Raw genomic sequence first — 17111 nt, 5'->3', positions numbered from 1 at the left:
AGTCCCCCCTTATCTCAGCTCGCTGGTCACCATAGCAGCACCCACCTGTAGCACGCGCTCCAGCAGTGACTGCCAATGACTGGAACGAACTACAAAAATCTCTGAAACTGGAAACACTTATCTCCCTCACTAGCTTTAAGCACCAGCTGTCATCGCAGCTCACAGATTACTGCACCTGTACATAGCCCATCTATAATTTAGCCCAAACAACTACCTCTTTCCCTACTGTATTTATTTATTTATTTTGCTCCTTTGCACCCCATTATTTCTATCTCTACTTTGCACATTCTTCCACTGCAAATCAACCATTCCAGTGTTTTACTTGCTATATTGTATTTACTTTGCCACCATGGCCTTTTTTGCCTTTACCTCCTTTATCTCACCTCACTTGCTCACATTGTATATAGACTTATTTTTCTACTGTATTATTGACTGTATGTTTGTTTTACTCCATGTGTAACTCTGTGTTGTTGAATGTGTCGAACTGCTTTGCTTTATCTTGGCCAGGTCGCAATTGTAAAAGGAGAACTTAAATAAAGGTGAAAAAAATGGTCTGGGGGGAGTGTATCATAGCATCATCAGACTGAGCTTGTTGTCATTGCAGGCAATCTCAACGCTGTGCATTACGGGGAAGACATCCTCCTCCCTCATGTGGTACACTTCCTGCAGGCTCATCCTGACATGACCCTCCAGCATGACAATGCCACCACCAGAGTGTGATTTCCTGCAAGACAGGAATGTCAGTGTTCTGCCATGCCCAGCAAAGAGCGCGGATCTCAATCCCATTGAGCACGTCTGGGACCAGTTGGATCGGAGGGTGAGGGCTAGGGCCATTCCCCCCAGAAATGTCAGTCAACTTGCAGGTGCCTTGGTGGAAGAGTGGGGTAACATCTCACAGCAAGAACTGGCAAATCTGGTGCAGTCCATGAGGAGGAGATGCGCTGCAGCACTTAATGCAGCTGGTGGCCACACCAGGTACTGACTGTTACTTTTGATTTTGACCACCCCTTTGTTCAGGAACACATTATTTAATTTCTGTTAGTCACATGTCTGTGGAACTTGTTCAGTTTATGTCTCAGTTGTTGAATCTTGTTATGTTCATACAAATATTTGCACATGTTAAGTTTGCTGAAAATAAACGCAGTTGGCAGTGAGACAATGTTTCTTTTTTGCTGAGTTTAGGTGCTCTGTAGAGCATACAGTGTGCACCCAATGGTGCGTTCGGCTGCACGTATCAACCTATGAAGAGTCTTGCGGTCCGCGGCGGTGGAGTTGCCGTACCAGGCTGTGATGCAGCCTGACAGTATGCTCTCGATGGTGCTCCTGTAGAACACTATGAGGGCCCTCGAGGACAAGGCAAATTTCTTCAGCATACTGAAGTTGAAGAATCTCTGTCGTGCCTTCTTCACTATGGTGTTCGTGTGGTTAGACCATTTCAGATTCTCTGAGATATGTACGTCAAGGAATTTGCAGTTATTGACCATTTCCACGGTGGCCCCATTGATGAGGCAGCCCCATTGTGGTTGATAATAGCTTATTGATGGTTGATTGAGCCCACACAATTCAAACTAGTCAGAATACAATTTACAGTATATTTATTCCAGACAACAGGGATCAAGCATGGAGTGATATGTCAAAAGCAGTGAAAAAACTGAATCAGAGTTTGAACCAGCAACAAACAAGAGTATGCCCTCTTGCCATAAAATTCCAGACCTCTTGGTTTAGTGTTGTTATGCGCAGTAGTTTAGCATCAGTCTGGCCGATGTGAAATATAAGTAATTTTAAAAATGTAATGGTTAGAAGAGTAAGGCATAGTAAAGGGAAAGAGGTTTTAAACTCTGAATCCAGTAGGTTGAAATAATAGTCAGCAACAAATCATTATTTTATTTCAGTCTTCTTCTTACTCTCTTTAGGAACCTCTTTACCTCCCTCAAACACACACGCACGCGCGCATTTCTCTTAGTCCATAGTCTTGTCACTCCAGGCCAGAGATTTCCTCTTGGCAAGTTCCATCCAGGTTGGCTGACCCCGGTGTGACAATGAGGATGATGATGATGAAGAAGAAGGTATCTCAGGATTTGCGATGTGAATCTCAATTTGACCATTGCTAGATTCCTCCTAAGATAAAATACAGAGATGACATATTACTTACTAAACTGGCCACATTACATCTTAGTTACAAAATGAAGACTTACTCTGGTTGAGTCAGTTGTTTTTCCTCACCACTTGAACTGACCAGGAAAAATGTCTGACCCTAGTGGGGGCACAGTCAAATATTTACCATAGTCCCAGTCGGGAGCGCTCTTTCTGTCCATTTCTCCACAGGCATCTTCTCAGCTCTCTTCAGAGACGTGGAGGATCTCTCAGATGCTCCTCGTAGAGTTGGTCTGGTTGGCGTGTGAGGTTGGGAGGACGGTTGTGTCAGCTGTTGAGCTGTTCCTTGTGGTGTCGGTTGTGATGCTGTTTGTGTGTTAGGCTGATCTGAAGGCAATGTTTTGAGTTTAGCTGTCAGATGCATTCCCCGTAGGATTGGTCTACCGCTTGGTATTGGTTGAGATGGGGGTTGTACTACTGGGGGTGATGTTTGTTTTTGCGAGGCTGTTTTTGTGCTTGGCTGTGATTGTGATGGAGGTTGTGTTGATGGCTGAGCTGTTGGTTGTAATCTCGGCTGTGGGGCTGGGGTTGGAGCTGGCAGTGGTGATGGGGTGTACTGGGGCGTTGTTGTCCCCCCTGTCCCGGGCACTGTCTCTGGACTGAGATGCTGTTGGAGACTCCTGGTCTTTTCCCGGGCCATGGACATCCAGACAGGCTCCGATCCAGCTGACCCATTAGACCCAGGGGTCTCAGCCCATCTTGGGAGCCCCAGAGCAGGTCTGGAGGATGGGCCTTTGTCTGAGGAACAATGGGTGACATTGTTGAAATCAAGTCAAACTTTATTTAAAGTGTATTTAAAAGATACTGTGGTGTTTGATGACTGGAGTTGTGAATCCAATATTTAATCAGAACATCTTCATTTATTCTGTGGTTCATTTGGTTTGGTCGATATTGGCAATATTATGATTGAGGTGAAACAGAGATCTTATTACAAACAGTGCCCCTGTAATTATTTGGACAGTGAAGCATGTTTTCTTCTTTTGGCTCTATACTCCAAATTTTGGATTTGAAATTAAACAATGACTCTGAGGTTAAAGTACAGACTGTCAGCTTTAATTTGAGGGTATTTTCATTCATGTCAGGTGAACCGTTTAGAAATTACAGCAGTTTTTGTTCATAGTCCCCCCATTTTAGGTGAGCGAAAGTATTGGGACAAATTCACTTATGTGTATTAAAGTAGTCAAAGTTTAGTATTTGGTCCCATATTAATAGCACGCAATGACTACATCAAGCTTGTGACTGCACTTTTGTACATTTTCTGTTTGTTTTGGTTGTGTTTCAGATTATTTTGTGCCCAATAGAAATGAATAGTAAAAAATGTATTGAGTCACGTTTATTGAAAATAAGAATAGAATATGTTTGTAAACACTTCTACGTGAATGTGGATGCTACCATGATACATGGATAATGCTGAATGAATCATCAATAGTGATGAGTGAGAAAGTTACAGATGCACAAATATTATACCCCCAACAAAATGTAATGGTGAGAGGTTAGCATGTCTTGGGGGTAGGATATTTGTGCATCTGGAACTTTCTTACTTATTCAAGATTCATTCAGGATTATCAGTAATCATGGTAGCATCCACTTTAATATAGAAGTGTTTAGAAACATATTCTATTCTTATATACAATAAAAGTGACTCAAGAATGACACAATACATTATTTACCATTCAATTCTATTGGGCACAAAATTATCTGAAACACAAATGTAAGCATCCAGCAAATTTGTAGAGTCACAAGATTTAGGTAGTCATTGAATGCTAGGAATATGGGACCAAATATATAGAGTATTGAGCCAAAGGAAGAAAAAATGCTTCACTGTCCCAATAATTACAGAGGGCACATATAGTATACATTATTGTACTGGATCCAGTTTTGACTGGAGGGGAAATTGCCCACTGATTCAGAAGTGATCATTATACTGTAACTACTATTGTATGATTGATTATTAGAGAAGTTTTCAGTGGTTCAGTGGATATATGTTACCTGGGTCTGAAAAGGCATCTACTACCAGGTCAGTATCATCATCATCTAAGGATAGAACCAAGACAGTGCCTAGAGGTGAGTACATGCTATTGAAACAGGGCCCTGAGTAGACTGACATAGCTGCAACCGTGTGAGCTAGAACACCTTGTTAGCGCAAAGTTAGTTAGTGCATAGTTCAAGTTAATAGTTATTCAATATAGACTCAGCGATATGACGTAGATTCAGAAAGTAAACAGCGTAGTAGGTCAATTTCCGCAACAACTCAGAGCGTTGAACGCGAGGCTCAATTTCTCTGCTGAACTATCGACGACGTTCTAGAGGACATACGTACCTTGGTTCACGTTGAGTCTGTTTCTTTCAGGGGTGTATGAGGGGGGGCAGTCAGACACTTGTGACGGGCCCTTCCTCGAAGCCTTATTTGCCAAGTCATCCCTGACCTTTGAACTTGTGCCAATTTCGCCTTTGACTGGTTCTGCAGTTGTTGAGACAATAGGACACTTAACCCTGAATTCTTGGTCCCTTTGCAAGCGATACTTCAGAGACTGAGAAGTGGTGCGCAGCTTCACTCCGAAAGCACTCCTCCTCTCCTGCTCCTGCTCCTTCTCCTCATTTCCCTCACTCTGCCCATCCCTTTTCTCTCCTCCCTTCAGTCCTGTCTCCTCCACTACTTCTACCTCTGTTTGTACATTTCTCTCCTGACGTGAGGGTTGTGGTTGGTTTTCCTTCAGACCTTTAAATGTGACCTGCTCTGGTTTTACCTCTTGCCTTCTGACAGACTCCTGATGAGGGTTCTTGGCCACCAAACCCTCCCCTCCTTTTCCTTCTGCATTCATCTCCTCATTTCTTGTCCCTGTTTGGGCTCTGCCAGTGGCGCTCTTGGAACGTTGTCTCAAGGAGGTGGAGAAACTGTTTGCTCCAGGCAGTGTGTCTTCAGGGCCAGTAGGTGGCCCTGTTGTCCTCTGCACCAGGTCCAATTTGGAGGTTTCTTCATTAACGCCCGACAGTGGGACTGCTGTAGTCTCTCTGACAGACTCTCTCTCAAAAGCAGGTCTCTGTGTTTGTCTTATAACGCGAGAGGCAGGGGTAGGTAGAGCAGAGTGGTGTGTAGAGCTGCTGGTGTCTGCTAGGCTCACACCCTGTGTGTTTCTGCTCAACCTGTCTCCCTTGTTAGAGGTGGCTGGGGTCATATTCTCCTCTGGCTTCTCTTTTGAGGGCAGTTGATTTGTGATGGAAGTGACATTATCTGATCCATAGACAGGACTGAGAGGCCTGGAGAGGGTATTTTCCGATGTAGACCCAGGCCGACTTCCCCGGTCTGAATTATCCTGGATGAGAGTTCTTGGGCGTTTGACCCGGATAGGTTCCGGGGGCTTCTGTGGCTCCTCCACTGCTGCTGAAGGGGGAGTGGGCAGGCTCGGGGTCTCCAGGATGGAGGTCTTGGTCATGGGTTCTGGTAGAGGAGAGGTCATAGCCTGGAGGTAGAGAGGGTTGGTGGTGACGCGTCCCTCTGTCTCGGAGGACTCTTGTCTTTGTAATACCTCTTTCTGACCACCAGGGGGTATTGACTGCCAGGGCTTGTCCTCAGAGTCTTTTGGAGATGAAGAGAACAGTCGCTCCCTCTCCTCCTCTTCCTCTCTGTCCTCGTCCTCTGTTCCATCCTGCTCTTCCTCCCTCTCAGACAGGGGCTGGTCTGGGTCCAGGTCACTCAGGCTCTCTGAGCCAAGTCTGCTTGCTCTCTAGTAATGACACAGACAAGAAAAACAGCCTGTTAAACCATGGTCTTATATTTACACTGTAATGAAGGCATTAGAGATTGAAATGCTGCCCAGTACCCACTATTTGGTGTTTTGATGTTACACTACACAGTGAAATCTTACCAGGGGACCTTTCCTTCCCTTGGCGCTGGCCCTCTGGTTCCTGGGTTTAACAGACATGCGGTGACGTGCGGCAGAGCTGTCCAGGCTAGGAGTGTACTGGGCTGGGCTGGTAAAGTCCACTGCAGGGGAGGGCTCTGGATCACAGGGGGAAGCAGGATTCGGGGAGAGAGGACGGGAGGAGGGCTGGGAGAGGCACTGAGAAAGTAGAAAAGCACATTAACAACTGAAATGGACCCAACAAACATGTTTTCGGTGAATGTTGTTAGGATGATCAATATGTGAATGTGGGATGTGGTGTAACGCAGACAGGAAGTTGCATCACCTGCTCCTCCTCCTCACTTCCTGTCCCTGCTAAACTCAGAGAGCTATGGTGCCTGTGAGTGTCAGGGAACTGGGGATGGAATGGAGGAAGAGGTGTCAATCAGTCAGTCACACAAGGTGGTGGAAGAGTAATGAGGAATGATGATGATAATGGTGATGATTACATTGTGTTTTGTTTGCAAGTGTACCAACAGACTCTACTGACTACAGCAAGGTTTGTTCTCTAAAAATAGATGTTATCTCAATGAGACTATCCTGGATAAATATAAGTTAGATCAATTGTATCTATGTGTGTGCAGTAAATGTGATCAGCCCCATTCACCTTGTAGGAAGGCCCCTGTGCTGTTCGGTCATGGAACAAGATCTCTGGAGGGCTCTGGGGTAAACCATCATCCTCAGAGGTAGCTCCGGAATCTTCCATTCTCTTTCCAGGGATCAGCAAGGGGGGAGGGCCCAGACACATGTTCTGCCGCTGCAGTTTCAGCTGCCCAATCAGAAACAGTGCATGTGTGATGAGCACACTCCTGGACCAATCACAACAGTAGATTAGACTATAAGGACCCTCCCACCTACGGATTCACCTGCAGTTCTCGTATCCTGCTGTGTACATTCTCCTGAGACAGAACCCTCGTCGGCTCAGAGGAGCTCTGTGATTGGTCAGCCAGGAAGATGCTGTCATGTGACAGAGCTCTGGACCCCAGTGTATTTGGACCGCCCCTGTAAGTGACACAGTTCAAAAATATGTTTACTACATACATACAGTATTTCCCAGTCGACGTGCTACTAAAACTTGATAACTTGATCAACTTGACATGCTACTATTTCCAGTGAGTGAAAGAGGTCAGATGCTTACAAACAGTCATCCTCTGAGTCGTCGTCCCTCGGAGCTATGACATCAGCAGTGACATCACTGGCGGACTGGCTCTGCTTCATCAGTCCTTCAGTCTCCTTCCTCTTCAGACGGCCAAACAGACGACTCTTCAGCAGCTTGAACCGAGACTTCTTCCTCCCTGAAACCACCACGAAGTTACTGTCCTACATTTGGTTTTGTTTGCAGAGTCAGACATGAGACTTTGGCTGTGAAGTTCATTCCTGTTTGCATTGCATAATATACTGTATATGAATGGTGCATTGGGAGTGAATGCTTTGCCAGCTACGTATGTCTGTTTACATTTGAAAGTAGACGTGTTCTACCTGTGAGCTCTTCTCCTGAGTCCTCCACTTCCCCAGCGTTGGTATCCATGACAGGAGACTGGAGTTAGCTGCTCTTACCTAGGAAGAGAGACAGGGCAAGACAAAAACCAGTATTTAGCAACGCCTGAGGGTTCTGTTTGAACAATGGCTCTTCCTGTGAGCCATTCAGGAGCCAGTAGACTGCAGGTTACAGCTCACCTCTATCACACCACTCCCTCCCTGGACAAAGTGTGCTTTCAGGACTGTCCTCAGACTTACTGCCTGAGTATTGGTACTGTGCACACACTGCCAAATATACCTCTCTATACCCCCTTGGCGATGTGGGTTGGAGCCCTGTCTCAGCCACCCTCTGTCTATGCTCTTACTAGCTGTCTCCCTTTACATTTCCTGCACTACTGTCAAAAATACTAAAAACCATTAAAAATATATATATACATATATTTGAATACATTGTCTCAACAGATTTTGGAGTTGTCGTATTTTAATAACATGTATTTATTTATTTAATATTTAATTATAGCACATTTGATTATCCAGCTGACATACCAGTAAATTACTTCATTGATAATAAATAGTTTCACACCCTCTTTTCCTTGAACAAGCTGATAACACCTCTGAACTCAGCCAACGTTTATAAAACCTAACAAACCTGATAAATGGTCTACTTTTTGTCAGGCGTTAGATATTAGCTTTGCTATTGTCATTGTTCTAGCTATTCATAGTTAATAAATAAGCGCTTTTCATTTGATGTAACATTTTCTCAAGTCAAGTTTGCCAGTTCAGTGATTATTGTGTCAGCAGTTCCAATTAGTTTCAACAGTATTTCTCTTTCAGCAGATATCATGGAGCGTTTGATTGGAGCAAGCGGACCAGACAAGAGGCTTTCAGCTCCTGTGTTGACTTTGTGCCTGGTCCTGAATAGGAGTTGCCTAGCAGTCCACTGGTGACGTGATGTGACATTAAATAACAAGGAGACAAATTAAACACGACCTGAGTTCAACCTTTCCCAGACTCATAATGCTTACACACACGCACACGCACACACATGCACAGACACACACACGGACAGCTCTTTCACACAATGTCTGAAAGAAGACAACAAAAACCAGAGGTTCACCAGAGTTCTAAGCACCCCCAAACTCCCCCAATCCATCTTTCTTCAAGACGTATCCAAGCAGGGAGAACTCAGGGAGAAGACAGGGTTAGTGCACTGAACCCAGCCAGCAAACCACATGCAGCAACCCAGTCTAATACAGCAACCCTGTTTAATACAGCAACCCTGTCTAATACAACAACCCTGTCTAATACAACAACCCAGTCTAATACAACAACGCTGTCTAATACAACAACCCAGTCTAATACAACAACCCAGTCTAATACAGCAACCCTGTTTAATACAGCAACCCTGTCTAATACAGCAACCCTGTCTAATACAGCAACTCTGTCTAATACAGCAACTCTGTCTAATACAACAACCCAGTCTAATACAGCAACGCTGTCTAATACAACAACCCAGTCTAATACAGCAACGCTGTCTAATACAACAACCCAGTCTAATACAACAACCCAGTCTAATACAGCAACCCTGTTTAATACAGCAACCCTGTCTAATACAGCAACCCTGTCTAATACAGCAACTCTGTCTAATACAGCAAACCTGTCTAATACAGCAACCCTGTTTAATACAGCAACCCAGTCTAATACAGCAACGCTGTCTAATACAACAACCCAGTCTAATACAACAACCCAGTCTAATACAACAACCCTGTTTAATACAGCAACCCTGTCTAATACAGCAACCCTGTCTAATACAGCAACTCTGTCTAATACAGCAAACCTGTCTAATACAGCAACCCTGTTTAATACAGCAACCCTGTCTAATACAGCAACCCAGTCTAATACAGCAACTCTGTCTAATACAGCAAACCTGTCTAATACAGCAACCCTGTTTAATACAGCAACCCAGTCTAATACAGCAACGCTGTCTAATACAACAACCCAGTCTAATACAACAACCCAGTCTAATACAACAACCCTGTTTAATACAGCAACCCTGTCTAATACAGCAACCCTGTCTAATACAGCAACTCTGTCTAATACAGCAAACCTGTCTAATACAGCAACCCTGTTTAATACAGCAACCCTGTCTAATACAACAACCCAGTCTAATACAGCAACCCTGTCTAATACAACAACCCAGTCTAATACAGCAACCCAGTCTAATACAGCAACGCTGTCTAATACAACAACCCTGTCTAATACAACAACCCAGTCTAATACAACAACCCAGTCTAATACAACAACCCTGTTTAATACAACAACCCTGTTTAATACAACAACCCTGTTTAATACAACAACCCTGTTTAATACAACAACCCTGTTTAATACAGACACCCAGTCTAATACAGAAAACCCTGTTTAATACAGCAACCCTGTCTAATACAACAACCCTGTCTAATACAGCAACCCTGTTTAATACAGACACCCAGTCTAATACAGCAACCCTGTTTAATACAGACACCCAGTCTAATACAGCAACCCTGTTAAATACAAACACCCAGTCTAATACAACAACCCAGTCTAATACAGCAACCCTGTTTAATACAGAAACCCTGTTTAATACAGACACCCAGTCTAATACAGAAACCCTGTTTAATACAGACACCCAGTCTAATACAACAACCCTGTATAATACAACAACCCAGTCTAATACAACAACCCAGTCTAATACAACAACCCTGTCTAATACAACAACCCAGTCTAATACAACAACCCAGTCTAATACAACAACCCAGTCTAATACAACAACCCTGTCTAATACAACAACCCAGTCTAATACAACAACCCAGTCTAATACAACAACCCAGTCTAATACAACAACCCTGCTCTGCAACTAGCTGTCAACTGGAACATAATCTCCCAGCAGAGTAGAAGACTAAAGGTCGGTGCAGCTCACTGAGCAACCCAACTACTGAACCACACACAGCAACCAGGCCTTGAACCCTGGTGCCCAGCAGAATGGATATCTGCAGAGAACAAGCCCAACAATAGGGAACAGCAGGGGTACTGTCTGGTGAAATCCTATCCTGCAGCTACAGGATATTACTGAAGTTGGCTGGCCAGTCCTGATCCAGCTGGCTACAAACAGCACAGTACAGATGCCATATCTTAATTTGATCATCCTGTTGTTGAAGGAATTGTAATTTCCACTTTAAAATGTCAGACTCGATTTGCCCTAATGATAAACGTATCAACCCCTACAAAACATGTTCATTAATTATAATCCACATAACAATTCACATTTCCTGTTGCTGCAGGATTATATGCTGTTATCATGCTGTTTTAACTGGCTCAAATTAAGATACGGCATCTGTATACTACGTATGCACTCTTTTTATTTTATTTTATTTATTTATTTATTTATTTTTTATTTCACCTTTATTTAAACAGGTAGGCCAGTTGAGAACAAGTTCTCATTTACAACTGTGACCTGGCCAAGATAAAGCAAAGCAGTGGAATAAATGGAATAAACAAACATACAGTCAATAACACAGTAGAAAAAAAAGGGGAGTCTATATACATTGTGTGCAAAAGGCATAAGGAGGTAGGCGAATAATTACAATTTTGCAGATTAACACTGGAGTGATAAATGATCAGATGGACATGTACAGGTAGAGATATTGGTGTGCAAAAGAGCAGAAAAGTAAATAAATAAAAACAGTATGGGGATGAGGTAGGTGAAAATGGGTGGGCTATTTACCAATTGACTATGTACAGCTGCAGCGATCGGTTAGCTGCTCAGATAGCAGATGTTTGAAGTTGGTGAGGGAGATAAAAGTCTCCAACTTCAGCGATTTTTGCAATTCGTTCCAGTCACAGGCAGCAGAGTACTGGAACGAAAGGCGGCCAAATGAGGTGTTGGCTTTAGGGATGATCAGTGAGATACACCTGCTGGAGCGCGTGCTACGGATGGGTGTTGCCATCGTGACCAGTGAACTGAGATAAGGCGGAGCTATACCTAGCATGGACTTGTAGATGACCTGGAGCCAGTGGATCTGGCGACGAATATGTAGCGAGGGCCAGCCGACTAGAGCATACAAGTCGCAGTGGTGGGTGGTATAAGGTGCTTTAGTGACAAAACGGATGGCACTGTGATAAACTGCATCCAGTTTGCTGAGTAGAGTGTTGGAAGCAATTTTGTAGATGACATCGCCGAAGTCGAGGATCGGTAGGATAGTCAGTTTTACTAGGGTAAGTTTGGCGGCGTGAGTGAAGGAGGCTTTGTTGCGGAATAGAAAGCCGACTCTTGATTTAATTTTCGATTGGAGATGTTTGATATGAGTCTGGAAGGAGAGTTTACAGTCTAGCCAGACACCTAGGTACTTATAGATGTCCACATATTCAAGGTCGGAACAATCCAGGGTGGTGATGCTGGTCAGGCGTGCGGGTGCAGGCAGCGAACGGTTGAAAAGCATGCATTTGGTTTTACTAGCGTTTAAGAGCAGTTGGAGGCCACGGAAGGAGTGTTGTATGGCATTGAAGCTTGTTTGCAGGTTAGATAGCACAGTGTCCAAGGACGGGCCGGAAGTATATAGAATGGTGTCGTCTGCGTAGAGGTGGATCAGGGAATCGCCCGCAGCAAGAGCAACATCATTGATATATACAGAAAAAAGAGTCGGCCCGAGAATTGAACCCTGTGGCACCCCCATAGAGACTGCCAGAGGACCGGACAGCATGCCCTCCGATTTGACACACTGAACTCTGTCTGCAAAGTAATTGGTGAACCAGGCAAGGCAGTCATCCGAAAAACCGAGGCTACTGAGTCTGCCGATAAGAATATGGTGATTGACAGAGTCGAAAGCCTTGGCAAGGTCGATGAAGACGGCTGCACAGTACTGTCTTTTATCGATGGCGGTTATGATATCGTTTAGTACCTTGAGCGTGGCTGAGGTGCACCCGTGACCGGCTCGGAAACCAGATTGCACAGCGGAGAAGGTACGGTGGGATTCGAGATGGTCAGTGACCTGTTTGTTGACTTGGCTTTCGAAGACCTTAGATAGGCAGGGCAGGATGGATATAGGTATGTAACAGTTTGGGTCCAGGGTGTCTCCCCCTTTGAAGAGGGGGATGACTGCGGCAGCTTTCCAATCCTTGGGGATCTCAGACGATATGAAAGAGAGGTTGAACAGGCTGGTAATAGGGGTTGCGACAATGGCAGCGGATAGTTTCAGAAATAGAGGGTCCAGATTGTCAAGCACAGCTGATTTGTACGGGTCCAGGTTTTGCAGCTCTTTCAGAACATCTGCTATCTGGATTTGGGTAAAGGAGAACCTGGAGAGGCTTGGGTGAGTAGCTGCGGGGGGGGGCGGAGCTGTTGGCCGAGATTGGAGTAGCCAGGCGGAAGGCATGGCCAGCCGTTGAGAAATGCTTGTTGAAGTTTTCGATAATCATGGATTTATCGGTGGTGACCGTGTTACCTAGCCTTAGTGCAGTGGGCAGCTGGGAGGAGGTGCTCTTGTTCTCCATGGACTTCACAGTGTCCCAAAACTTTTTGGAGTTGGAGCTACAGGATGCAAACTTCTGCCTGAAGAAGCTGGCCTTAGCTTTCCTGACTGACTGCGTGTATTGGTTCCTGACTTCCACTCTGTGGTAGAAGAGCCTTTAAGCTAACTATCCTCCTTGTTGGCACCAAACGTTCCATGATTAAAACATTCTAATTTGCATTGTAACTAGAAGTGTCAATGTCTCAGGTGTAACTTTTAGTGTCAACATGGTGTCTATTGAGATTCTAAATCAAGCCAAGAGACTGTATATGATGGCTGGCTATCCATGGCTCTGTCTATCTGTGGATCTGGCGAGGATAAGCCTGTATATTACTGTTTAATGAGATGATGAACTTGTGTAACCTTTTAGACCTCACACACACACACCTGCGGCTGCGACACCTCAGGTCCTCGAGTGCCTGTAGTGACGTCCGCATGGCCGGTTGTTCCCCCAAGGCTATGATGGAACCCCACAGCTGAGCTACTGTATAGATAAGAGGAAACCATCTACTTTTTACAGTACCACGCATACAATAAAATAATCAGATTAAATGTTTCCGGAGTGTAAATGAATCCATTTGAATAAAAATATATTTATTAGACTGGAAATGGCTGTGAACAATAAACAAAGAATAAACAAAGAAATACATTGCTCAAAGTATAGAAGGTCTATTTAAAAAAAAAAAAATGTACACCCCTTTTTCGTGGTATCCAATTGTTAGTAGTTACTATCTTGTCTCATCGCTACAACTCCCGTACGGGCCCGGGAGAGACAAAGGTTGAAAGTCATGCGTCCTCCGATACACAACCCAACCAAGCCGCACTGCTTCTTAACACAGTGCGCATCCAACCCGGAAGCCAGCCGCACCAATGTGTCGGAGGAAACACCGTGTACCTGGCCACCTTGGTTAGCGTGCACTGCACCCGGCCCGCCACAGGAGTCGCTGGTGCGCGATGAGTCAAGGATATATTGTGCGTGGCCCACGGACCTCCCGGTCGCACCCGGTTGCAACAGAGCCTGGGCGCGAACACAATGAGTCTCTGGTGGTACAGCTGGCGCTGCAGTACAGCACCCTTAACCACTGCGCCACCCGGGAGGCCCAAAAGTATAGAAGATCTTAACATCGTTTGACCTGCTTACCACAGGAGGTTGGTGGCACCTTACCTGGGGAGGACGAGATTGTGGTAATGGCTGGAGTGGAATGGGTGGAATGGTATCAAATACACCAAACACATGGTTTCTATGTGTTTGATACCATTCCATTCGCTCTGTTCCAGCCATTATTATGAGCCATCCTCCCCTCAGCAGCCCCCACTGCTGCTTACTTACCATGTAAGTAAATAGAAACCAGGTACCAACATGGTCCCTCCCTGGAAAAAGCCTCTAAAAAGGAAGTGTGACTGATAAGTCCTACGTAACAGCACTGCACAATGAGAGCCAAGGGACTCCTCAGCGAGCCAAACAACACAAGCCCAGGGGACCTGACACTTTCAGTAAGTCTCCACACATCACAGCAGTGCAGTGAACATATGGGATAATACCTGTTGATAATGGAGGGACTAAGGTAGAGAGCTACCCCCTATGATCTATCCCTGGGTACTAGACTAAAGAAATATGAACCGGAACTCAATGGTTTTGTGCTCTCCCTTTAATTAAGGTATTTTAACCAAACAGCCATTATGAAATCTGATTGTCCAGTGAATGATCAGCGATTACTCTGGTCCTGTTCACAACCAGCATTATGCTTTATATACAGAGCAGTGTTGTTTACCAAAGGCAGTTTTATTAGATGACAATGAAGGATAACTTAGGAAAGACAAACACTGTAATGGCAGTCATCCTTCTTGCTGGATGAGTGCATAGTGTTGTTTTTACAGAAACAGGTTGAAGCCTATCTGTAGGCTTCTGTTTTGGCAGTGGAATAATCACACATAATCTGGAGTTTTCAAAACCCTAGCACGTCCTAAAAAAATAAATAAAAAAAAACCTCCAGAGATCATAACAGTTGTTATTGTTTAGGTCATCAGACACGATTTGATTCTTATCAGTTAATCCCATTTTGGAATGTAGAACTCGTGCTCAACACACTGTAGTTAAAAGTTCAAAGGTTATGGAACAAGAAACAGTTGAAATACTGTACAACACCATGGAAGATCATATGTTGCAAATTATCTTATCAATTATCATTTTTATCAACAGATACAACTGTTTGTGGGTGGTTTCTAGTTCATTTACAGTAAGAGTCAAGTTCAGTCGGGTGGAATTGTCTTACCCTGTTACTGGAGAGCAGCTGCTTCTTCTTCCTCTCTCTCTTTCTCTGTTTCTCTTTCTCTCCAAGGGGAGGATGTGTCCTTCCACGCACTCACACACATACTGGTCCTCAGCCACCTCACTACACCGCCATCTGCAAATGAAGGGAACGAGAGAAGGAGAGGTGATAGGAGAGAGGTGATAGGACAGAAAGGGAGAGAGGGAGTGGATAGAGGGAGAGAGAGAGAGAGAGAGAGAGAGAGAGGAGAGAGGCGCTGCAAGGGTAGTGTTCATAGGATCAGCGACAGGAGTGGAAAGCTGTCTTAAATGAACTGTGTACAGAGAACAAATGTGTTGTGTTGTCCTGCATCATTTATCCCCTCTATACCTTTTAGGGTCTTCGGCAAATGTCTACATTTAAAGACATTTCCTAAGTTCTCCCATTCAAAAGTATTTAAATGTCTGAATGCAGTTACGTATCTCAGTATGTGTTCATAAATAGTTAATAATTAGAGTGAATAAGTCACTTTTCTCACAAGTAGTAATTAGTGACCCGTTGTAGGCATTGGGTCTACCTGACAGCCTCCTGGGTCTACCTGACAGCCTCCTGGGTCTACCTGACAGCCTCCTGGGTCTACCTGACAGCCTCCTGGGCTTACCAGGTTTCTACAGGCTTGAAAGACAAGACCCTACAAACATGGATGTTTTCCCCCCTCTGTGTACTTCACTGTTTAATCCTGTGTCCTGTGTGTTATCTAACAATATTCTGACTACTCCAATTCAAGTACACTGTTGCCTGAGTGAAACATTAGCCCCGGTCCTTACAAAAGCAGCCCAGGCAGTCCCACCCACCCAATCAATGGTTAGGCGTCAGACAGCTCACCTTTCTGACACCACTCCCTCCACTCCCTCCCTGGACAAAGTGTGCTTTCAGGACTGGCCTTCTGAAAATCATTGTGAAATACAAACATGTAATAATACTACCTCTATGAGTGTGGCCTTATGTTGCCTGTACAGGCAAAGGAGGAACCTGCACACCTCAGCCCAGAAAACATTGACCACCAGAGTTAGAAATGTCCAATGTCTTGTGTGTTGCTCCCCAACAAAGAAGGCTTGTGTAAACATTAACCTCGCTGTCATGGTTTCCAGAGGAATGGTGTGGCAAGGGAGAGGCGAGCATCTGTTCGATTATTAACTATCCTTTCTGAGACCCACTTCTTTCTTTCATATTTATGAAGAACATGGGGTGAATTCCAAATGAAGGTATAGCAAGGTACAATATCTTCCCATTTCAAAGCTTTTCACATTCATCTCTCAGAGTTCAGTGCATTTCTCAGTGTTCTTCACATTTGTGGAACAAGACCCTACAAACATTGATGTTTTCACCCCTCTGTGTACTTGACTGTTTAAAGTAAATGGCAACTTCTGTTGATCCACTATAATGGGAACACCACTGTCATGGCAGAACGGAGTGCTTAGGTTGGGGTGTAGGATGTTGAGCATAGCCTGACGGTAGGGAGGGTCATTTCCTCTTACTGCTCGGTAGGCCAGTACCATGGTCTTGTAGTGGGAAAAAAATCCAATTGATATCCATTCTACTCTTTCTATTTCTATGTAGATGATTTCTGCCATTCTAGAGACCCGCTAGAACAGAGATCATCAACCAGATTCAGCCTCGGGACGATTGTTTCTTGAGCGGCTGGTCAAGGGGCCAGAACATAATTACAAATCATTTGTAGACTGTAGATTGACCGCAAGAAGCCCAAACAGATCTAATATTTG

General features: G+C 44.6%; 1 protein-coding gene across 8 annotated transcripts; it reads right to left on the bottom strand.

Annotated features, from left to right (window-relative positions):
* Positions 1-1578: 1578 nt before the first annotated feature.
* Positions 1579-15718, bottom strand: LOC110495688 (uncharacterized). 8 transcript variants are annotated; one of them, XM_021571068.3, is made up of 12 exons: positions 15352-15491; positions 13466-13562; positions 7536-7613; positions 7195-7351; positions 6923-7058; positions 6664-6825; positions 6343-6411; positions 6021-6215; positions 4475-5879; positions 4144-4188; positions 2282-2892; positions 1579-2118 (listed from the first exon to the last, which is right to left on the bottom strand). In XM_021571068.3, exons 3-12 carry the CDS (start codon positions 7582-7584, stop codon positions 1960-1962), a joined length of 2988 nt encoding a protein of 995 aa, XP_021426743.3. In that variant the 5' UTR covers positions 7585-7613; positions 13466-13562; positions 15352-15491; the 3' UTR covers positions 1579-1959. The 8 variants fall into 8 exon arrangements, with proteins under 8 accessions (XP_021426743.3, XP_021426742.3, XP_090064054.1 ...); XM_021571067.3 differs by lacking the exon at positions 13466-13562 and having other exon boundaries at positions 15352-15718; XM_090207928.1 differs by lacking the exon at positions 4144-4188.
* Between the last annotated feature and the right edge of the window lie 1393 nt (positions 15719-17111).

Source organism: Oncorhynchus mykiss, chromosome 18 (assembly GCF_057628025.1).
Source record: "Oncorhynchus mykiss isolate SJ-2025 chromosome 18, ASM5762802v1, whole genome shotgun sequence".
NCBI classification, from domain to species: domain Eukaryota; kingdom Metazoa; phylum Chordata; class Actinopteri; order Salmoniformes; family Salmonidae; genus Oncorhynchus; species Oncorhynchus mykiss.
This window is presented reverse-complemented; position numbering and strand designations above follow the sequence as displayed.